The sequence below is a fragment of the Hesperophylax consimilis genome, chromosome 26 (genome assembly GCF_061612785.1).
Source record: "Hesperophylax consimilis isolate HC1 chromosome 26, BYU_Hcon_1.0, whole genome shotgun sequence".
NCBI lineage: Eukaryota > Metazoa > Arthropoda > Insecta > Trichoptera > Limnephilidae > Hesperophylax > Hesperophylax consimilis.
In genome coordinates, this window is record NC_142861.1 from 1,571,968 (window position 1) to 1,594,946 (window position 22,979).

General features: G+C 34.0%; 1 protein-coding gene across 1 annotated transcript in view; it reads left to right on the top strand.

Moving 5' to 3' along the window:
• The first annotated feature begins 10,667 nt into the window (after positions 1-10,667).
• Positions 10,668-22,979, top strand: part of Pak (serine/threonine-protein kinase PAK 3-like protein) — a 31,027-nt gene continuing 18,715 nt past the window's right edge. The window contains exons 1-2 of the mRNA XM_089647063.1: positions 10,668-11,150; positions 17,071-17,234. Coding sequence (XP_089503189.1) covers positions 11,039-11,150; positions 17,071-17,234 — 276 coding nt within the window. The 5' untranslated portion in view covers positions 10,668-11,038. The remainder of the gene's footprint in view (positions 11,151-17,070; positions 17,235-22,979) is intronic.

A 22,979-nucleotide genomic window follows, 5' to 3' on the forward strand; every position in this document is an offset into this window, starting at 1 on the left:
GAAGGAAATCGCCATGTTTGTTGTGGAACTAAATATTAAAATTCAAAAATGTATGCAATATTGTCGTTATGCTCCGAAACCTTTGCAGCAGTCGATAGTATTTTTGATTCTCTATCCATCGCCATATCTAACTCATTTTACACCAATGGTGGAGATTGCTGTCTTTGTTTCAACACGCCTCAAATATACTTGGAACGCTTTTCTAGTGTGTATCATCCATTCACTGTCTCAATAATTAGATTCTTATAGGCTGGTTTGGGAAGATCCTTTGACCCATCCAACTAGTCTCTCAATCGATCGCCTCGAACCACAGCAGGAGGAATAGATTCATACATCCTTCGCTCCTGGACACACTGATCCCTAGATTCCTACCCACCCCTCATACAAAAAGTAAGCCAAAAGTAAAGCAGGGCTCACACTACATTTTTCTCGATGGAAATCCACCACAGCGTTCACGATTCATATTATGATCCAGTATTTGACCAATTTGCAGAAGAGCTAAAGCAAACGGAGGGCACTTTTTTGCGATGTGCAGTAAAAGTGACGATGTTACGGTTTTAGGGATGACTTACAGTGGGTAAGTTTTTAGATTTTCACAGCCAAAAGCATTTTTGTTGTTTGTTTTTGGGGTGTTATGCCGTGTTGCGCTAACTCCTTCTTTAGCCGACGTTTCGGACAGCTTTGCAGTGTCCATCATCAGGGCAGATCCGGATCCGGATCAGGGCAGATCCGGATCATCTTCGGATCTACCGGATCTGCCCTGATGATGGACACTGCAACGCTGTCCGAAACGTCGGCTAAAGAAGGAGTTAGCGCAACACGGCATAACACCCCAAAAACAAACAACAAAAATGACTTACATTGTTTGATGAATTGTAGCCGATATATATATATTACTTAAATACTTATTTCTAATCACTCTCTGAAAGTTTGGCAGAATTTCTCAAAACACATTGTACAGAATTTTGTTGGTTATAATCACGAGATTATAAATTTTTATTATTGTTTCTTCAAACTAGACTGGATTAGATAGATAGCATTTTAAAATATTACTGCATATTATTAATCTTGTGAATTTAAGATATTCTTTGTTTAATTTTGGAGGGTTGCGTTTTATAAAAAACATATTTAAGAATAATAATTTCGTGACTGATTTAATTATTGACCGTATATTTGTTTTTCCATGTTTTTAAGTAAATACTATTTAGAAATGAATGTGTTGTTATTTCATTTTAATCTCCTATTTATTTTACGTAATACTCTTTGTTGACCCAAAGAAAATTACCCTTAAACAGCTGTCTCTGATGGCCTCCGTCTGGATTTGATGTCCTTGATGGATTTATCCGTGGTCGAGGGGTAAGGCTCTCGACTAGCAAATCCAAAGGTCGCAGGTTCAAATCCCGGCATGTGCAAATAAATTTTATTTGTGTTATTTCACAATTTATTCATTTATTATAACATAGTATAGTTACAGCACGTTCCAGAGAGGAAGATACTCTCAGTATGGCTCTGGTGTAAGACCACCATTCAGAATTGAAACGTTGCTTGTAATGGCTTTAGACGTGTTTGGTGACCAGATCTGAATAGCTAGGTACTCCCCCATCTCCTTCCCCACCCCACTACTCGCAACATACTGCAATTGGAAATGCCATAGTCTCACTCGCTCTAGATGGTTGGGACTCTTGTACGAAATTCATGAAGATGGGATTACTGTGCTTGTAAGGTGCTCCAAGGAACTAGCATCATTGATCCCTTTGGCACCAGTTTACAGCTGAGAAACATGACAAACCCAACATCTCTACAAGATCCCGGTTCACTCTTTCCATTTCTTAAAAAACACCTTTTTATTTTATAAATTTAAAAAAATTACAACTTTAGTGATTTTCTCAACTACCATACATAGCAGTCGTACATGATTTATGTAATAATAACAATAATAAAACATAACGGAAAAGGAAAAAAATGCATATTATTATAGAAACCATATTAGAAGTAAAAATAAGACTGACTGATAAAGATATTGAAAATAGAAAAAAAAAATTAAAGTAAGAATATCCTACTTAAAAATATCTTATTTACTTGTACTATCATCCGGGACATCCTGTATGTCTTTTTAAACCACCGTCTAACATACACGCGGCCAATGGGTTTCATCTAATTTCAGAAAGGTTAGAAATAAAAATACTTGTATGTTCATTGTGAAATATACTTCCAAATCATTTATTTTATTAAAAAAAGGACTAACCTAACCCTTACACAAGTAATACACTTTCTTAACAGCAGGTAAGGTTTGACCGTGCAGAATTAATATTTAAAGTACTTAAAATTACAATCTTCACACAAAAGATGTCTTATAATATAAAATTCACTTACACATACTAGGCGTCTTAAATCTAAAGCAGTGATTCCCAAAGTCAGCTGATATCAAGGTGGAGGAGGGAAAAAAATTGTGTGCAATCTATTATTTGTTTTATTATTATCAACAATATTAGCGATTCCTAAACGAAAATTTAAATCATTAACCGGTCAGCAACGTAAGCAGATATACACGATAAAATAACGATAGCAGTCAAGTACAATAAGCGTGTTTACACGTCAACGCGTGTGTTTCCACAAAAATCGTCATAACTCCGTTATTCTTCTAGTGACATCCCTAAAACAAAAAGTAGAATATTCGTATTGAATGAAGCTTCACATCTCTATTCAAAGTTATCCATAGAAACCCGTAAAAAGACCTACTCAGTGGAAGCAAATTTTACCCGCCAAATCGTAAAACGACGCCAAGAAAGCCGTTTGACGTGCCGACCCGCCTCGCAAGTTTAATTATTTTTTTAAAAATATATTTTGTATGAAATGGTCAAAAAGTGAAGTGACAGAATTGTTTATTGTACATTTGTACGATGAAATAAGTGTTTTTTTTTTTACATTATCCGTGATTTTAGTATCGTTTTTACATAAAACATTACAGGTGAGTCATTTTTACAATTTTTTCATGTTTCCATTCTAAATTTAAATATTTACAAATGTTAATATTTATTTATGATACAACAATTTGAAAGCCTATTTTGTAACCTTTCTAAAACAGTTTTTACTATTCGGCTCCGTTCAGTAATGTTTCATTTATAGAGCTTTGATTGTGAGGCGGTAATAACACAACGTTTTCGTGAAATTGACATTTCGGTAAAGACATCTTAGCTTCAAGTTCGCGAAAAGTCGGAGGGGTTAAGTTATTCCAAAAATAAAATATTCATCATAGACTTGCAGAAAAAGTCAATAGATGTCACACATTAAAATTAAAAAAAGATATATTTATCTAAGACACTGTTTAGATTGCATTTAGTTCGGGTTGAATCTTGCGATCATACATAAATATAGCTGCCAATAAAAATGTGCGGTGAGAAAAATGAAGACAATGTTGGTAGTTCTTATTCGAAGTATGATACAGTTAAATATGACAGAAGGAGATAGAGTCCCATTAGCTCAGTTGGTAGAGCAGTGCCCCGGCAAGGGTCCTGGGTTCAAGTCGTAGATGTGAAGAAGTTCAGATCTAGTTATTAAACATAGATAAAGCCATTTTAAGCAACATTTCACACAAAAAGTTTTGGAATCACTGCACTAAGAGGAAAAAATTATAACTATAAGTAGATTGTAAGATAGTTATTATCTTGTTGATTTTATTCTATACTTAATTCAATCAGTCTGATATTATATGGGAACGAAAAGACAAATACATTAATTTTACAACCGTGGTCCAAAATTCCTCCATTTTTGATTTTACATTATAGCTTCTAAAACAGTTATATTCAACCTTTTTAGCTGGAGGATCAATTGATTAGTTTTTAGAATGTTCGCAGGCTATTTACAACAATACATCTACTTGAATTTTGATTTTGTTTTAATATATGAATAAATGAATGAAAAGGAATCTTGAAAGTGGAAATTAACCCACTTCCCGATATCCAATAAGGGGCCGTTCAAGTATTACGTAAGCAGATTTATTACAATTATTTACCCCCTCTTCCCCCTTGTCACCAAAAGTAAGCAAAACTCTTACCCCCCCCTCTCATGCTTACGTAAAAATTGGTACCTATATGCATTTTTCTGTTAATGTATTCTGTTTTTTTTAAGCGAGTACCTAAACGTATTAATTATTTGTGGGAATGGGGATTCGGGGGAATATGTATTCGGTTTTCAAACATAGACAAATATGTGGGTTGCCAATGTGTAAAACAAAATAACTACTGCTGAGCAGTGCTGACGTAATCACTATCTCGACCCCCCCACCCCCACATGTCATCAAAAATAAGCAAAGCAAAGACCCCCCTGCCCCCCTATAGTGCTTACATAATACTTGAACGGCCCCTAAACCGTTGTCGATGACAATGCATTCTATCGACTTTTGGTGGCATACATGCATTTCTCTGAAATTGGATAACATTAAAAAAATTTACAGCAGTTAATATACAAAATAAATACCATCCAATTAGGATTTAGCTTAAGTGATAGCGGTGTTCACTCATTTTAGTCAGTCCCTGGGGACGAAGGTTCAATCCTAAGTCAAACCAAAAAAATAAGAAGATTTATAACTTTGAAGAAAGCAGTTTTCCACTAAAACCTTGTGCAAAACTAAAAAATATAAAAATTAAATATTTTGATATTTTATTTAGTGGGCTGCAAGAAAAGGACTCGCAGGCATGTCTTTAAAAAGGTTTTCATTGTTGATATTATCTGTAGGATTGGAAAATGATTAAAAACATGTGTTATTCTATATATATAGTTGAAATCTATAAAAACAAAAAAATTGTCTTTGGACTATAGTTGATATGAAGTACATGGTCCATCAAATTTTCAAGTTAGCTGTTGATTATGTGAAATACTCGCCCACACTGACTGTTGACAAATGAACAGATATGGCAGACAAAGGTTCCTATACCATAACAATATCATCAAATCTATTGTCTGTCATTTAGTGTGTAAACTGTTCACTAGATGTCACTGTTTTATATTATAATATATCGGTGTTTTTGTGCGTGTGGGTATTTGGACCATAGTAGTGTGAAATTGCAGTATACAAAAGGAAAAATACATTCAAAAAGATGTACAGCAACAAATGACATTACAAACATATAGACATATTATTGTCTCACAAAATGAACATAAAACATGACAAGTAACAAACACACTTCCGTTGCAAGTAAATTCTTAATTCAAACATTCATTCATGTATGAAAAAGATACACATACAAAGAATGTGTGTTTGAACGATATAGATATAGGAGCATGTATTTAAAAGTTGCGACAAATACTACATTCTAGATCACAGGTGTAATTGAGATGACAAGATACGTTTACTCGCTTACACTGAGACGAATTCGAAACAGCATATTAAACGACTTATTGCCAGCAGGTTGTTCTCACTTTCTCTAATGGCACTGAAAATATTTGGGAAACAATTGTATTATTTATAATAACAAGTTATTTATGTGTACAGTATATATTTTCATATGATAATGTTGGTGTACATTTTCAACGAAATACTATTCAATCATAGAAGACAATATTAGCAGCTCTCAAACGGAAATTTTAAATAGAGAAAAAGATTTGGTCGAATCTAGGAATTGAACCCAGGACTTCAGCCTTGCCGGGGCTTTGCTCTACCACTGAGCTAATTCGACCCCATCCCCTTTGGTCATATTTAATTGTATCATACTTCGACTAAGAACTACCAAAATTATCTTCATTTTCTTAACCTCACGTGATACAATACAATACTTAATCGAAAGGACGACAATTGCCGTTTCTTTGGCTTGTTCACTTTGAGATCTATACAATGTGTCTATATGTTTTGTAATGTTGTTAACAGGAATCAAATCATAATGAATTTCAGTCTTACAAAAATAACAATGAAAAGAGGAAAGGGTTATGTATTATCACAACCTGTACCACTGAAGAGAAAATCGTTAGAGATGTGCCCAAAGTAAGTTAAATTTTTCCTTACTTCTAGTGAAATCGCATCGAAATTCTTGCCTGTCTGGAGCATAAATAAAAGGTCTGGACAACGTCAGTTTTCTATAGAACCGGAATAAATCACACTTCTAAGAATTTTACATTCAGTGGCCTCTTTTATTGTCTTTATTACAATATAATAATCAGTCTGCACTTAAAACTATTTACTAAATTAAAATTTAAAAACACCCGTAATAGGTTTTCAATAATAATTGTATTAATTATTAATAAAATCAAGCATATCTGTAAGTCATTTGAGGTAACAAGATGGTCAAATGATTTCATATTGATAAAAATTCAAATATTAGTTTTAGATAATTAACCCCTCACGTCAATTTGTCCGTTTTTTCAAACAGACGGCTATTAACCAGCTATTTATTTTTCGTATTCATTCAGAAATATTACATTCATTAGGATTTTATTGCGAAGCGGAAATACACACAAATTCTTCAAATTTTCTAACAGCATCAAAGAAATATAATGGTCAATATGCCCTGAGGGGTTAAATATTATATTTGACTTTAAAAACTTATTGCATTTGGCAAATTTCTGTCATCTTTTTTTGCTATTCAATTATGCTCTACAATATTTTGGTGTTATTTTTAAGAATATTAAATAAAATTAGAAAATAATGCTCAATTTTTTTTAAAGAAAGTAAAACATTTGGAGGTTACGAATAACCTAACAATACTTGAAAATCTCCTACTACCACCACAGTAAGCGGAAAATGTTGCTTGTGTTGTGATGGAGGACTTAGTCAGCCGAGGAATTGAACACACTACACCTGGGTAGGACCCAAACGCAATGTCAACTCAGCCACTGACCGGTCACCGGCCACAAATAGGTTCTTCAAACCAGGGATTTGAAGAACATGTTGTGGACAAGAACTGAACATGTTCAAGCATCATATTAATTTTAAATTTGGAATAGAATACTCCGTTATCATGATTTATTTTTGGGTTATCATGCCTTATTGTACTTCCTCCATCTTTAGCCAACATTTCGGAGAGCATTACAGTGTCTACCATCGGGACAGATGTTATCTACCCATCTGCCCCGATGATGGAGATTGTAATGCTGCCCGAAACATTGGCTAAAGAGGAGGAAGTGCAACAAGGCATAAGAGCTCAAAAATAAATCACAATATTACTTTTGTCTGTGAAAATATCAAATCACAAAAGAAAACAAATTATTGACTTTTTGATAGCAAAATTCACCTGTTCACAATAGTATCTGGTAAATATAAACAAAAGTAGAAAACAGTAAATAGGAACATTTTATTTTTTAAATACTTTGTATCGGTTAGATAACAATGAGAAATAAAATAGAAAATAATTAATTTTAGTAGCTATTTCGTAAAAAAAATTATCATAATAATAATTTTTTTATTTTATTTTTTATTAAGGGTTTATTATCTTTTTTGTTTTGTAACAAATAGATATAATGATATCCTTACTAGGATCTCCCATGCTGAGGATTTCATTTACATATGATTATAATTTGACGTCTTTTCTTCACGCCATGTTTTGACAAAATAATATTAAATAGTTTTGGTAAACTTTTAGGATCGCTGGCCACGCAATATACGAATATATTTTTGAAAAACACTTTGATTCAACTTAATTACTATAAAATACAACTATTTGCATACTCATACCAAGAAAATTTTCATTTTACATGGTTGTAAAGTTAATTGCAGTATTTTCCATTCCTCAGAATGAAAAGAGTTGTATTTTATAGTAATTAAGTTTAATCAAAGTGTTTTTTCAATAATATATTTGTCACCAGCAATCCTTAACTTTACCATGGCTTTTGATTATTTATTTTATCAAACCCATAGTTTGGGATGAATAAGAGAAGAAAAAACTAACCTTAAAACTTTCAAATCAACAACAATGGCCAAGTGAACAATCAGTTTTAATTTTAACGAAATAACTATTAAAATGCATTATTTTTAATTTTCGTTTGCAGAAATAGTTGTTTTTCATTGTTATCTAACTGATACAAGGTGTCTTTGTACTTATTAACTCGTGTATCTGTATATTTACCACACAAATCACAAAAAAGGTTTTTCTATAGTAAGCCTACAGGTAGGTACTTCGGTGAGGAGGTGATGAAGACCTTTACACATACACATATAAATAAACAGCAGGAGGTAGAGGCGGCCAGCATATTTTCAGAGGATTGTAGCGCAGATGAATGAACCAGCAAGAGACCGGCAGGAGTGAAGGACTTCACTTTACCCCTCTCTCCTAGCATTCCAGTGTGTCACCTTCGGGATTACCTTCAAGCACGAGACGTGGTCGTAAGTCTCCCACGGCTTTGGGTTTTCAGAATATCCCTTGCATTTTACACAAGCTATTGTCTTCGGACACGGAGTTTCCTCGTCGACTCCTTCACATATAGAATTACCCCATAGCATACGGAATAGCCTAGGTCGTTTACGCAATGAGACCGTGTTGCAAAAGGAACTTGATATGTTACAATACCAAGAGTCTTTAACGCAAATTAAACCTTTAAAGGTTTTCAAGAACCGTGCCGTAAATACATGTCTGGGTGGAACTACACTATCATCAAAATTACTTAAATCTTCTTCACCATCCCTTACCACGGGTAGTGACATTTCAAATCTGATTTAATTTAAAATAACACTGACCTTAAGTGAGCCACTGAATAAATTAAAAAACGTTACTCAAGTTTGATATTCCCGTTTTGATGTTCTCCTTGTAGCCGACAAAAATAACAACACTGCCAAAAGTCAAAACAAAATGGACATGCTGGACATGGACAACAATGTCAACAACATAAATCAACTATCTGCAACTATCTGTCAACAATCGAACAATCGGTCTAAACTAGTGATGGGCATGATCGAAACATTTACATGATCGAAATATTTTGATCGAAATATCGAAAAATCGACTGATTAGTCGATTTAATCGCTCGGAGTTCAACGGGAGCAGTAGCTGCGGACAGACAGATTTTTATCTGGGAGGGGGGGGGAGATTCTTTATGATTTTTCACAAAAAACGGCACTTTAAAAATGATCAATTTATGCTCATTAATTACCTTCCCAACTTAAACTAAATCTGAATGCCATTACTCACACTAAATGTACGGGCGTCGTAAATCCCAACCTAAAATATGTAAACATACTCGTAGTTTCTTCGGTTGGTAGATAATATCATAATTAAACATTTGACATTAAGCAAAGAATAATTGCGTAATTCCAGTTCCCAGTGGATATCAAATCATATTAGGTAGTATGTAACACAATGTACCACGGGAATAACATCTCGTTTCTCAAGCAATCCGAGATATTATATGTGTGATGATTTTTGACAGAATCGATTCCTTGTTCGATGACGTTTCAAAACGATTGTCTCGGACTGTGTGATGATTTTTTACACAATCGATTAAATCTGTCCATGATAATGAATCGAAATATTTCGATGATCAAAAAGATCGAGTAAATCATTAATGATTCATCGATTGTGCCCATCGCTAGTCGGAACGGTCGGAAGTTGGTAAAACTGGGTACAACCAGCTACCCATAAATATACCACTCTCCAGCTATCATATAGTTTTTTCTATAAATCAAGTTTTAAAAAGTACTTATTTATGGAGATTATTTTAAAACTAACTATAGTATTTTTTTAACTCTCAACCAACCACCATAAAATTTACGCTACCAGCAGAAAATAGGGCATGTTAATTAACTCTTACGCTGTTAATTAAATCATTGTACATTATATAAAAGCTGTTTGTTTCTTACAAAATAAATAAATAAACTCTGCCTCGATAGAAAATCCTTACTTCATCCACATTCATACATCTCACGGTTATTACTTTCTTGACATTATTTGACTGTCAAAATATTTATTAGATTTACTTTCAATTTTCTGAAATAATTTCAAATATAATTGTGAGATATTTAAAATTAGTTTACTGAAAATTCGAAGTAAATCTAATAAATATTATTTCTATATATAAAAGCTATTGATATATAAATATCTCAATAGCTTGAGCGTCGGTAACTTGTTATTATTATAGAATAGGGGGCCTCAGCATAGATAAATACGCAGTAAGGCTCACATTACCAAATAACGTTTTGTAAAATAATAATGCAAGTTTTATTAAATTGAAAATATATATTATTGAGTTCCGAGAGCAAACTATACTACTAAAATTTAAACGAGTCTCAAGTACATAATATTTATTAATTAAATGCTAAATTAATATTTGACAAGAAGTTGAAAATATTGCGAACAGAGGCAAAAACTTGACCGATAAGTGTGTTTTCCAATGCCTCTTTATTTGATAAATTATTTTTTTATAATATATTATCTTAGTAAGAATCTGGTCGCTAAAACGATGATTATTACATTCGAAATACATTTTTAATTTTGGCTAAGCTTGTTCACGATTGCAGGCAGGTTATTTCAATACTCCATTCAGGTACAGGATGTTCACAAAGTTGACACATTCTGTAGGTATTGCAGTTGTAGGCCTGGGTGTGTGGGGGTTGTTATTAGCATCAAATGATAAATGGCAAACGCACCGTACTCTTTCTCACTCCCACGCAATGAAAAAGTGAGAGTAAGAACTATACGTGTCCTTGTATTATATATTTTTCTGTCAATATCACGCAATGGCGGTTAGTCATATCTATCCGAGTTATTTTGCAAGTGATTCGACGCGTTTTTCTCGATAAGCGATGCACATTCCCGGTGTTGTTGCGCTCTCACGTCATTTATAATAAGAGTGATTTTCGGTGGATTCAGCGCGACTCCGATATAATGTGCGGGTTTAACATTTCGCCAAATGTCAGTTCGCCAGTCGCCTAGCAGACATGTCGGGATGTTCTTTGACGCATAGCTCTCCTAGCCAAGGAGCGCCCGTTCATAATTATACATGTCGCATACGCGTCCTTTTAAGGGCATGAAATATAATTTGTCGGGGTTAAGCGTACATTTGCAGTCACCTTTCGGAGCAGAGTTTGGTTTGAGGCCGCGGTTCCTGCAGCGGTAGCATGTCTAGCGATGAGGAAAAGCCCCCGGCCCCTCCGGTCAGGCTGACCAGCAACCGGGGCACCGACAGGGTGGACTCTGCCCCTCCGGTGGACATGAGGCCTCTTCCCAAAGGTACCCCCAACTCACACTCTGATTCCACTAACCAACCAACACATAATGTAATCATTTCCTTCTCCACTGTCTGTCGTTTATTGTAATAACACCAGTAATCCTTTCGTTTTAACCCTACCCTCTTCAGTCAAGACATTGCTTTATGCTATTTGTCTATTTTATTTGTTTTTTTTTTTTTTTTGTTATTTGTTTTTGGGGTATTATGCCGTGTTGCGCTAACTCCTTCTTTAGCCAACGTTTCGGACAGCATTGCAGTGTCCATCATCAGGGCAGATGTCTTATTTGAGGTTGTGTTAAAATGTGAGCTTAAGTATGAGGTTGTGATACCGTGTTGCCAGCTCCAACCTGATGATGGACACTGCAATGCTGTCCGAAACGTTGGCTAAAGAAGGAGTTAGCGCAACACGGCATAATACCCCAAAAACAAATAACAAAAATACTTTTGGCCGTGAAAATCTTAAATCATATTTTATTTGTTGTTCATGAATAAGTACAGAGGTTTAATAATTAATGAAATAACCAACCACCAACATTTTTCTGGTCACATACACAATAAGCGATTAAATGCCTCTGCTTTATCACTCGAGTGATTTGTATAGATAATGTCAATACCACGCAAGAGTTTCAACTGTCAAGAGTCAAAGGGACTATGGCATCCACAATAAGGAAATCCAGTCCATTTAATTTTTTTTTATCAATACCTTCTGACTGAAATACCAGCATATTTTTTAATTGTTAAAATAATTTTGTTTTAATTTTTCGGGTCTCCCGAAAACGCACCAAATCTATTGACGTTACCTGCGACATCATCAGTCTCAAAATGCCTACGTTTTTTTTGGTAAAATTTTACTTACAACCACCAGTTTTATTTTTCATTAAAAGAAAACCTTTGATTCAACTTAACGACAATAAACAATAACTTTTTGCATTTACGATTTAGAAACTTAGTGCTATTTAATATCAATTTACACGACAATCTGCAGACTGATTTGCATTTGTTTGTTTGTACGCACTACCAACCTAACAGAAGACAACACGAAACACATAACGAGAAGCTAGAAACGCAAAAATCTAAATATAATTAATAATAATTGATTGTAAAATTAGCCAACAAATCACGCTGACTGAGCTGTAGACTCATTATCTTCGTTGTTGAATGGATAATAGGCTATACTGGTTATTTTAAGAAATGCGTGCACTCTGTAGTCATGTGAAAATTATCTTTTCGAGCGGAATTCACATAGGTATCTTTAGTAGGGTAGTTTTCTAAATTTAAATATAATTAATAATAATTGATTGTAAAATTAGTCTACAAATCTCTAATCACATGCACCCTCAAATCTTTAAATATTATAAAATAAATTCGCTTTCCGCATCTGTCTGTTGGTGCACTTAGTTATTCTAAACTATGCAACGGATTTTCATAGGTTTTTCACTATCATTTAGAGAATTTCTTCCAGAAGGTTTATACAGGGTGTATCGGCACGTACCCGACAAACTTTAACCAGCTATTCCTTAGCACATTTGGAGTAAAAAATGCTATGGGCACTTTGCTGTCATTCATTCGTCTCATTTTTAACTATTATTATTTAGTGTGTATGAAAGAGCGAAGACGCTTTTTGACACACTTGTTAATAACAGCTGTTGAACACGAGAAACAATGCCAATGACAGTGACGGAGTGTGGATTTTTTTTATATTTTTTGTTTTTAATTGAAAAAAAATGTTACCGGACAGCAAAGTGCCCATAACATTTTTTACTCCAAATGTGCTAAAGAAAAGCTGGTTAAAGTTTGTCGAGTACGTGCCGATACACCCTGTATAGTAAGTATATAAAAGTATATAAAGTACACAAAACATACATATTATAATTATAGAAATTAGAGAAAAGTCTTCCATTGCTAACGCTGGCTAAACCTTATGAGATACATCAAAATAATGTACTACGGAGTTGTACAGAGTTTTTCAATAAGAGGTGTTATTTTGATATTCAATCGTAAAAGATCAATGGTTTCGTTGCTTGTGTGGCACGTAGCGCCGTCTTGTTGAAAGTAAACGTTGTCCAGATCAATACCATCCAATTCCGGCCATAAAAATCATTAATCATCTCTCGATAGCGATCCATTCACCGTAACTGTTGCTCCAGCCTCATTTTCGAAAAAGTAAGGTCCAATGAATCCGCCGGACCATAAACCGCACCAAACAGTCACACGTTGAGGATAGAGAGGCTTTTCAACAATAACTCTTGGGTTTTCCGAGCCCCAGATGTAACAATTTTGCTTGTTGACGAAGCCACCGAGGTGGAAATGGGCCTCATCACTCAAGATGATTTGCATTTGATTTACTCAAGTGAATTTTAATAATTTCAATGCGTTGTTGAAGCGTGTATCGTTCCATTTTTATTAATGGCGTAGTTTCTACTTGTCAAATGTCAAAAAATGACAGCTTCAAAAGTAACATCTACCGAAATAGTGGGCTATTCATAATAACACCTCTTATAAAACAACAATTTAATATATATAAAATAAAAAAATCACACTTCTTTATTTATACATTAAAAAATGATGTAAATTTAACATTGAAGAACATCAGGTAAAATGTTAGCATCTCGTCACTAATGTTATTGTATTGAAACAAAGTGCAAAATACATCTGTGACCGCACCCGATAAACAATTTACTGATGTTTAAAAATCTGCAATAATACAAAAGAAAAAGACCATAGATATATTACTCACGTAGACTGGTTGTGATGTCAGAATCAGCAGATTCAGTCGTACCAACCAAACAGTATGTTTTAATGTGATGGTGTTTTATTAGTTTTTAAATGACGATTTATAAATTGTACAAAAAATAAATCTTATATATTCAGAATCAGCGTTTATTGATCTCTATAAATATATTTTTCACTGGAGTTCCTTATTGGGGTTATGTTATGTGACTGAAGACATGGATAGATGGACATTTAGAAGTACCTGGCTATTCAAATCTGGTCACTAAACACGGCTACTGTCATTTCAAGCAACATTACGATTCTGTATGGTGTTCTTTACCTTTGTCACCAGTGCATTACTTGAACTATCTACCACTATTCCATGTCCACAGTTTGTAGGTAAAATTTAATTCCTTATGGCCCATTAAATTAATACTTTGCCATTCGGATATCCTGTTAACAGGAAGGTTTGAATATAAAACAATTGAATAACTTATCACCATTTTAAAAACTTACACACATATTTGGTGGTGTCCATATTTAAAACATTCTGAATATGGTGTATAGAATGTCTTCCATTGTTTCCTTATGAAGCGAATGTAGACATCTTTTTCTTTCTCTTTTCCTTGGATGACGATTCCATCACCTTATCAGGACCTTAAAGTTCTTGATTTTATTATTGACTTGAGTGTAGCGACGTCCTGTTTTAATTGTACAAGTTTTGACTGGTTTAAGATGGTGGCCATTTTAGTGGCAAATACCCCGTAATACTAATAGTGGCCCTGTAATAAATTCAGTGAAATAGTGGCAATATCAACAACTCTGGTCGCTAGAGGTGGTAGTGTAGCATATTGACTTTGACATTCCGTTCAATGGCGGAAAATTGAATTTATTTACTTGGTGGTGGTGTTTCGCACTTTCTAATTTGTATTTTTATCAATATTGATAAAAATATATTAAAAAAATGTCCCAAAAAATAGGATCTGTGTGTGCAGTTTACGGATGTAATAATTACAAACAACAAAAAAACTCTAAGTCCTTTTCAGGATGCCAAAAAACATTGACAGGTTAGCTGGTGAAATATTTATAGAGTTCGGTAAATCCTAGCAAATAAAATGTTCTTACAAGCTAACTAACTAACTATCACGTCGCTTCCCCCCAGGGGTAGGCAGAGAGGACGGACTGCCAAACAACTCGGTCTTGGCACACACTTCTTGCCTCATTCATATTCATACATCGTCTCATACATACTCTTCTATTATTCTGACTCTTGACATGGCCCGACTCAAGTATCTGATTCACTTGGTCGTGCCATGTCTTCCTCGAACATCCCCGTCTTCTGCTAACATTCGCATTTGGATCATATATTCTCCTTACACTCCTTTCTTTGCTCATTCGCTCTACATGCCCAAACCATCTAAGCGTCCCTTTGTTAATCTTACTCATTATGCTTACATCAGCCTTGCACTCTTTGCGAATCTCCACATTTCTTACACGATCATACATCGTTTTACCACACATAAGCCTCAGGGACCTCATTTCAACAGCATACAATCTACTTTCATCCTTTCTCTGCCAGTTCCATGCCTCACTTCCATCCATCAGAATAGGTACCAGAACTCGATTGTGGACTGCTAACATTTGGATAATTTTTTGTTAGCGCCAACTGCGTTCAGTCCTCCATTAATGGAGTTAGCTGCATTTACCCTTCTTTCGATATCTCTGTCAGCCTTCCCATCTCTCATAATCGAACGTACTTCCTAAATACACAAACTCATCCACCTGCTCCAAGTATTCCTCATTCACAACTAAATTGTACACTGTTCTTGATTACATAAAAAGTGAAATCTACAAATAAGAAGTAAAAAATTCTTCAATTATATAAGTATTTTGTTACATTTGTAAGCCATGGACAGAGTTAATAACCGCTTTACTATTTTTCACGTATGAGCAAAAAAAGAGGTAAAATCTTACGGAGGTTACCTAATTATTTATTTATTTATGTCTATTGACATTGTTTTAGAGGATTTTTATGTGAAATGAAACAACTTCTATTGATGTTGTTTTAGAGGAGATATGAAATGAAACAACTTCTATTGATGTTGTTTTAGAGGAGATGTGATATGAAACAACTTCTATTGATGTTGTTTTAGAGGAGATGTGATATGATACAACGTCTATTGATGTTGTTTTAGAGGAGATGTGATATGAAACAACGTCTATTGATGTTGTTTTAGAGGAGATATGAAATGAAACAACTTCTATTGATGTTGTTTTAGAGGAGATGTGATATGAAACAACTTCTATTGATGTTGTTTTAGAGGAGATGTGATATGATACAACGTCTATTGATGTTGTTTTAGAGGAGATATGAAATGAAACAACTTCTATTGATGTTGTTTTAGAGGAGATGTGATATGAAACAATGTCTATTGATGTCGTTTTAGAGGAGATGTGTTGAAACAACTTCTATTGATGTTGTTTTAGAGGAGATGTGATATGAAACAACTTCTATTGATGTTGTTTTAGAGGAGATGTGATATGAAACAACTTCTATTGATGTTGTTTTAGAGGAGATGTGTTATGAAACAACGTCTATTGATGTCGTTTTAGAGGAGATGTGAAATGAAACAACGTCTGTTGATGTCGTTTAGCTTAGCTAATTTGTAGAAATTAGCAATAATTTAATGATATCACTGTCATTTCTTTGTGAAAAAAATTATGTATTTCAATTATTGTCTGGCCAGATTAAAGTCATTATCGCTTCCTAAATGATATTGAAATCTGTGACTCTTCCATTCAATAATAAATTTGTCAGAAATTGACCAATTTTCGGCATGTTTCATGGTATTCATTTATTATTGATTTTATCAATATTTTACTTCGTATGATGTTGAATCACCTATGATAAGATTATATTTATCGTGACATTTTAGATATAATACTTGTAATCTAAGTCAGTCTCATATTATTGGGTCTTTTATACGTGACTTATCCACATAAGAGATAACCGATAGAAGCGAGTTGTGGGCGGGTCCGTGTGCCCGAAGTAAGGTCAGTTTTTCCCTACTTCTACAGAAATTGATTAGCTGAATATTTTATATGTATGCACTATAATCCACCGTTTTCACTAATTGGACACTTGCCCGGTTTTTGGGGTGGCGGATTAGTTAGAAAGTAATGTAATAAAAATGTCCTTGTAAATTTCAGAACCCGACGACTCCGGTGACCGCAAGAAGAAGACCCTGAAGGCGAAGATGAAGGGTTCCAAGAGTCAGTCCTCGCACAACGACAGCAAACCCAACATCAGCTACCCAACCAACTTCGAGCATACCATTCATGTTGGCTTCGATGCCGTCACTGGTGAATTCACTGTAAGTCCTAAAATCATTCGATCCTCTTTAAAAACATATTTTTTCCCTATTTTAATTGATTTTAAAAGATCAGAAGTGGTATTATATGTAAAGTGTCAGCTACACTACTCGCTTCGACGAAGTTAGCCGAAGTTCGAAGTGCGTGCCCACACACTCGTGCAACTTCGCGAGTAACTCAGTCCAACTCAGTCTCTCGGACTCGAGTCCTTTGACTCGGGCGCATTTACCGACAACAATCGGAAGTCGGGCGAAGCGAAGCGAAGTTGCCCGAAGCGAAGTGAAGTTCGTGCCCACACTATCGTATTCGGTCAACTTCGATCAACTTCGCGAGTAGTGTAGCTGGGCTTTAAGGAAAAGGCCAAAATAAATACTTTTCCACTCTCCTTTCGAGCAGTTGAAATTATCTATCCTAGAATACAGTGTCCGGAAACTCATAGTGCAAGCGGGAAAACTACGTCGGTTCCATGATAACTCAACATAGTGACAATTCAACACACCTTTAAAAAGTGAAATAAAGTAAAAAATACATACAGGGTGTCCAGGGGAAAAGTGCGCAAACTTTTTTCGACATTCAAATTTAAATATTTTTTGCCATATTAAAATATTTATTTTCCCTCACAAACAATCCAACTTTTAACCTTAAAACAGTGGAATTTCGGAAAAATTTATTTATCTTTTTTACTTCTAAAATCATGTAGAATCACCCCCCGAAGTTAGCGCACTTTACTACCGTACACCCTGTATAAACCTAACCCAAGTAACCTATTTAATCTACTTTTTGTTTCATCACTTTTCTTGACTTGATTTCACTTTTTAAAGGTGTGTTGAATTGTCATTTTGATGAGTTTTCAGATCACCATCACGTGGAGTTTTTTTTCGATCTGAGCATTTTTAATTTTTTTCGGCAAATAATGTGTTAACCTTTTGGTGCTGATTCTACGCATCCACCCACTGTACAAGACATTAACAACAGCAGATAATTGACCAAAAAAATTTCATTCCGGTTTAAAACAAAAAGTTATACCACAAAATTGACTCCAAATGTTGTGTAGATTCACCAATTTCCCGCTTGTACTAGTTTCCGAGTTTCCGGATACCGTTTATAATGGTTTGAGTTTTGGATAATTTTATTTTCTTATGGTGATTTATTTTTGAGGTATTATGCCATGTTGCGTTACCTCCTTCTTTAGCCAATATTTCGGAAAGCATTACAGTGTCCACCATCATAGCATGTAAACTCGGCCACCCTGACAAATCGGCAATTGCCGAGAATTTAATTGTAACCTGTCATTACTTTGGATTTGTTACTGAAGTCCTTGGAAGATCCGAAACGCAAATATCCATTAATATTAATAAAGACGAAGGGGCTAAAGCTTAATGGTTCTTCGTATCCGGTAATTGACGGCTACACCAAAACTAAACGCAGAAAACCATTCTAAATTATACTGTAATACCAGCTCTTAAGAGGATTGGAGTTGGAGTGTGTGTGTTTATCTACATTCATAAACACAAACAATCTTCGATTACACTCGCTCTGATGAATGCAACACTGTAATGCTATCTGAAACGTTGGCTACAGAAGGAGGTAGCGTAACATGGCGTAATACCTCAAAAATTAATCACTATGGCCGTGAAAATCTCAATCAATTTTATTATCTGTTTATTTTTTTAAATTTAGCTGTGCTTTGCAATTTGCAATAATTTGTTTTGACGGTATATATTATATTTAGCAGAAATGCGCAAAGGAATGGCAAAGCTAAAATATATATATAAACCATTTTTATTTTGAGATACATATTTCCTGGTGTAATGGAAACATATCTTTTTATTTATTTTTTAAAATTTGATTATTTAGAGGAGTGGGTGATAAGTTTGTTGTATCTAATATTAATTATAATCCATAGTTAGTGATTTATAATTAGGTGTTATTTGATTTTGCATGGACCTCATGTCTTGGAATTGACATATAATCAGTTCATAAAAATTTTAAACACGTTAAACTTAAAACTCACATTCATAAACAATATATAATGCGTCATGTATTTTGAAATAACAAAGATTAAATTAAAACAATAGGTCGCATTGATATTGTTGTACAAACAATTTTGTTACAAAGTAAATGCCATTGATACAATTTTATATTATGTTTGGAAATACAAAATTCGATTTGGTAAAAATCTTTTTCAGTTATCAACACACTTCCTATGGGAAGGGTATTTCTACCTTTTACGCCGGTACTACTTGAATGGCCGTCTGATAATTCTACATGAATTTTGTATACCAATCTTTTTGTAAGGGTCTCAACTTTAAATATGTACATGTTTTGATGACACCCATGGTCAAGGGGTAAGTTTGTCGACTAGTAAGCCAGTGGTCGCGTTCAAATTCCGGCGCGCGCAAGTGAATGTTATTTGATTAATTTGTGTTATTTCACAATTTACTCATTTACAATAATATAGGATTTTTTAATAAGAGGTGTTATTTTAAATAGCCCGCTATTTCGGTAGATGTTACTTTTGAAGATGTCATTTTTTGACATTTGACAAGTAGAAACTACGCCATTAATAAAAATGGAAAGATACACGCTTCAACAACGCATTGAAATTATTAAAATTCACTTGAGTGAATCAAATGCAAATCATCTTGAGTGATGAGGCCCATTTCCACCTCGGTGGCTTCGTCAACAAGCAAAATTTGTCGCATCTGAGACTCGGAAAACCCAAGAGTTTTTGTCGAAAAGCCTCTCTATTTTCAACGTGTGACTGTTTTGTGCGGTTTATGGTCCGGCGGAGTCATTGGACCTTACTTTTCGAAAATGAGGCTGGAGCAACAGTTACGGTGAATGGATTGCGCTATTGAGAGATGATTAATGATTTTTTATGGCCGGAATTGGATGGTATTGATCTGGACAGCGTTTACTTTCAACAAGACTGCGCTACGTGCCACACAAGAAACGAAACCATTGATCTTTTACGGGAAAAATATCAAAATAACACCTCTTATTGGAAAACTCGTATATAGTATATTTACGGCACGTTCCAGAGTGGAAGATACTCTCAGTATCGCTCTGGTGTAAGACCACCATTCAGAATTGAAACGTTGCTTGAAATGGCTTTGGCCGTGTTTGGTGACCAGATCTGAATAGCTAGGTACTTCCCCATCTCTTTCCCCTCCCCACTTCTCCCAACATACCGCAATTGGAAATGCCATAGTTTCACTGGCTCCCGACGGTTGGGAGGAGTTCACTATTATGTGGTTTTACATGTATAAACAATGTGGTGTCCCATTTAGTTATCTTCTTGTATCTTGTGTAGAAGAACGATATAAAAGGAGATTATACTAAATCTAAACCTTTAGAATAGGAACTTTGCTCTTTAGACCAGGAAATTCTTCTTTCTTAATAATTTGTGCTAAAGTGAAAACCGGATTTTTTCTAACGTAATGTATGTAAATACATACATCACCAAATGGCCCAAAACTGACATTAACTTCAGTTTATGGAGTTTTAAAGCCAGCTATAATTTCAGACAGTAATTTTATAGTTAAGGTGTGATGACAACTATGTAAAAAAAAAATAAAAATCATTCAATTAAATGTATTATTTTTAAAGATATAGCGGTGTAAAGTAAAATCCACTATCTCGAACGCGACCCTATAATCCCTGTAGTGTGTTAATATAGTAATATAAAAGTAAATCTAAAATTAATTATCGATTTGTTTTAAAATTAATTATCCATTTGTTTTAAAATATTAAATATGAAAATAGATTGAATGGAGTATTTGTGAAATCAGCATAAACACTAAATATGCACTGAAAACTAGACAAAAAATGGCATTTTTTAAAATTATTTTTTTTTCTCTTTTCTACTAATTTTGGTTTTTTTTCCTTTTAAAATTTTTTTATCAGTATTTTTTAACATATCCGTGATGCAAAGTTTAGCGTTTTGTGTGCCACCAATCAGTGTCGTAAAACTAAACATAACCAAGTATGTATTATTGTGTATCAACCGGTGGTGTGCCATGAATTTGTTTTTCCGATTTAACATACAAATAGTTTTTGTATGTTAAAAGTATTTATAGCCGAAATAATATTTGTATGAAAAAACTTTTTCCATACATTTTTCGTGTATTTTTTGTATGGAAAAATATTTTGTATGAAATAATAATTTTACATACAAAAAAGTTTTTTTGATGGTAAATCAGAAAAAAAACGTCATGGTAAACTGTCGGTATCTACTATGTATTTGAGAAATGTATTGAGCTTTCGTGTCGTATTTTTGTTTCAAGCTACCGCTCACAGTAAGTACAGCTTTGATGTATTCCACAGTGTTTAGTTATGTACATGTGCTTTGTCCTTTTGTGCAGCACTCAATGGCATTTACTCTGGCTTTTATTTTTTTAATAGCACATTATTGAAAATATATATTATATTAATATAATAATAATAATATTTGGACGATTTGTATACCTCTGTTTTTGTGCAAAATCACCTCAAGGGCTGTCATTCCATGTATTTATAACAATGATTTCAGTTCATTCACTTGAAAAATCATGCCAAGAATCGGAATAACGGAATAGTGTGCATGAGATGATGTATAAATGTAAATGAAGCGAGGCATTCCATTTTCTTTGCCTCTCTCTGTTGTAGAGATGGCACGTTGGTTAGATAAACAATGTTTACAACTTGCAGTTACAATAGCATTTAAATTGTAAGTGTCAGTGTTAAATATTTGTTACTTCTGCATCAGTATTTATAGATTTAGTTGCTTGATATTTTATAAAAAATAAATGTTTACATAATATGAAAACGTATTTGTTTATTTTTGTTGCAAATATATTATGTTGTATCTAATACATACTTTTATTGCTATAGTTACTAGATTTTATTAATAGTATGAGTGCCTATGACCAAAATTTTTATCTCACATTGTATTACGGCCAAAATCTGTAAAATCTATAGAGATTCGATTACTCTAAACCCAAAAATACTACATTATTTTTGTCTCGCAATATATTACGGCCAAAATCTGTAAAATCCATAGAGATTCGATTACTCTAAACCCAAAAATACTACATTATTTTTGTCTCGCAATATATTACGGCCAAAATCTGTAAAATCCATAGAGATTCGATTACTCTAAACCCAAAAATACTACATTATTTTTGTCTCGCAATATATTACGGCCAAAATCTGTAAAATCCATAGAGATTCGATTACTCTAAACCCAAAAATACTACATTATTTTTGTCTCGCAATATATTACGGCCAAAATCTGTAAAATCCATAGAGATTCGATCACTCTAAACCCAAAAATACTACATTATTTTTGTCTCGCAATATATTACGGCCAAAATCTGTAAAATCCATAGAGATTCGATTACTCTGAACCCAAAAATACTACATAATTTTTGTCTCGCAATGAATTACGGCCAAAATCTGTAAAATCCAAAGAGATTCGATTACTCTGAACCCAAAAATACTACATAATTTGAGAAATTACCTGCGCAGTATTCTGTCTGATTTTCGGAATTTACTTGAATGACAGATCTAAGATACCAAGAAAATGCTTTTTAGACGCCAGTAATTTAGTGCATACCTGGGAAACCATTTTAAAAATTAAAAACGAGAATTTTTGTTTTTCGTAATAAAATGACAAAATCTATGTACATTTTTAATATCAGACAGAATGTGATATAATACCGTCTGCCATTTTTTTTTTTTCATAGCAGAAATGCTCCGACACG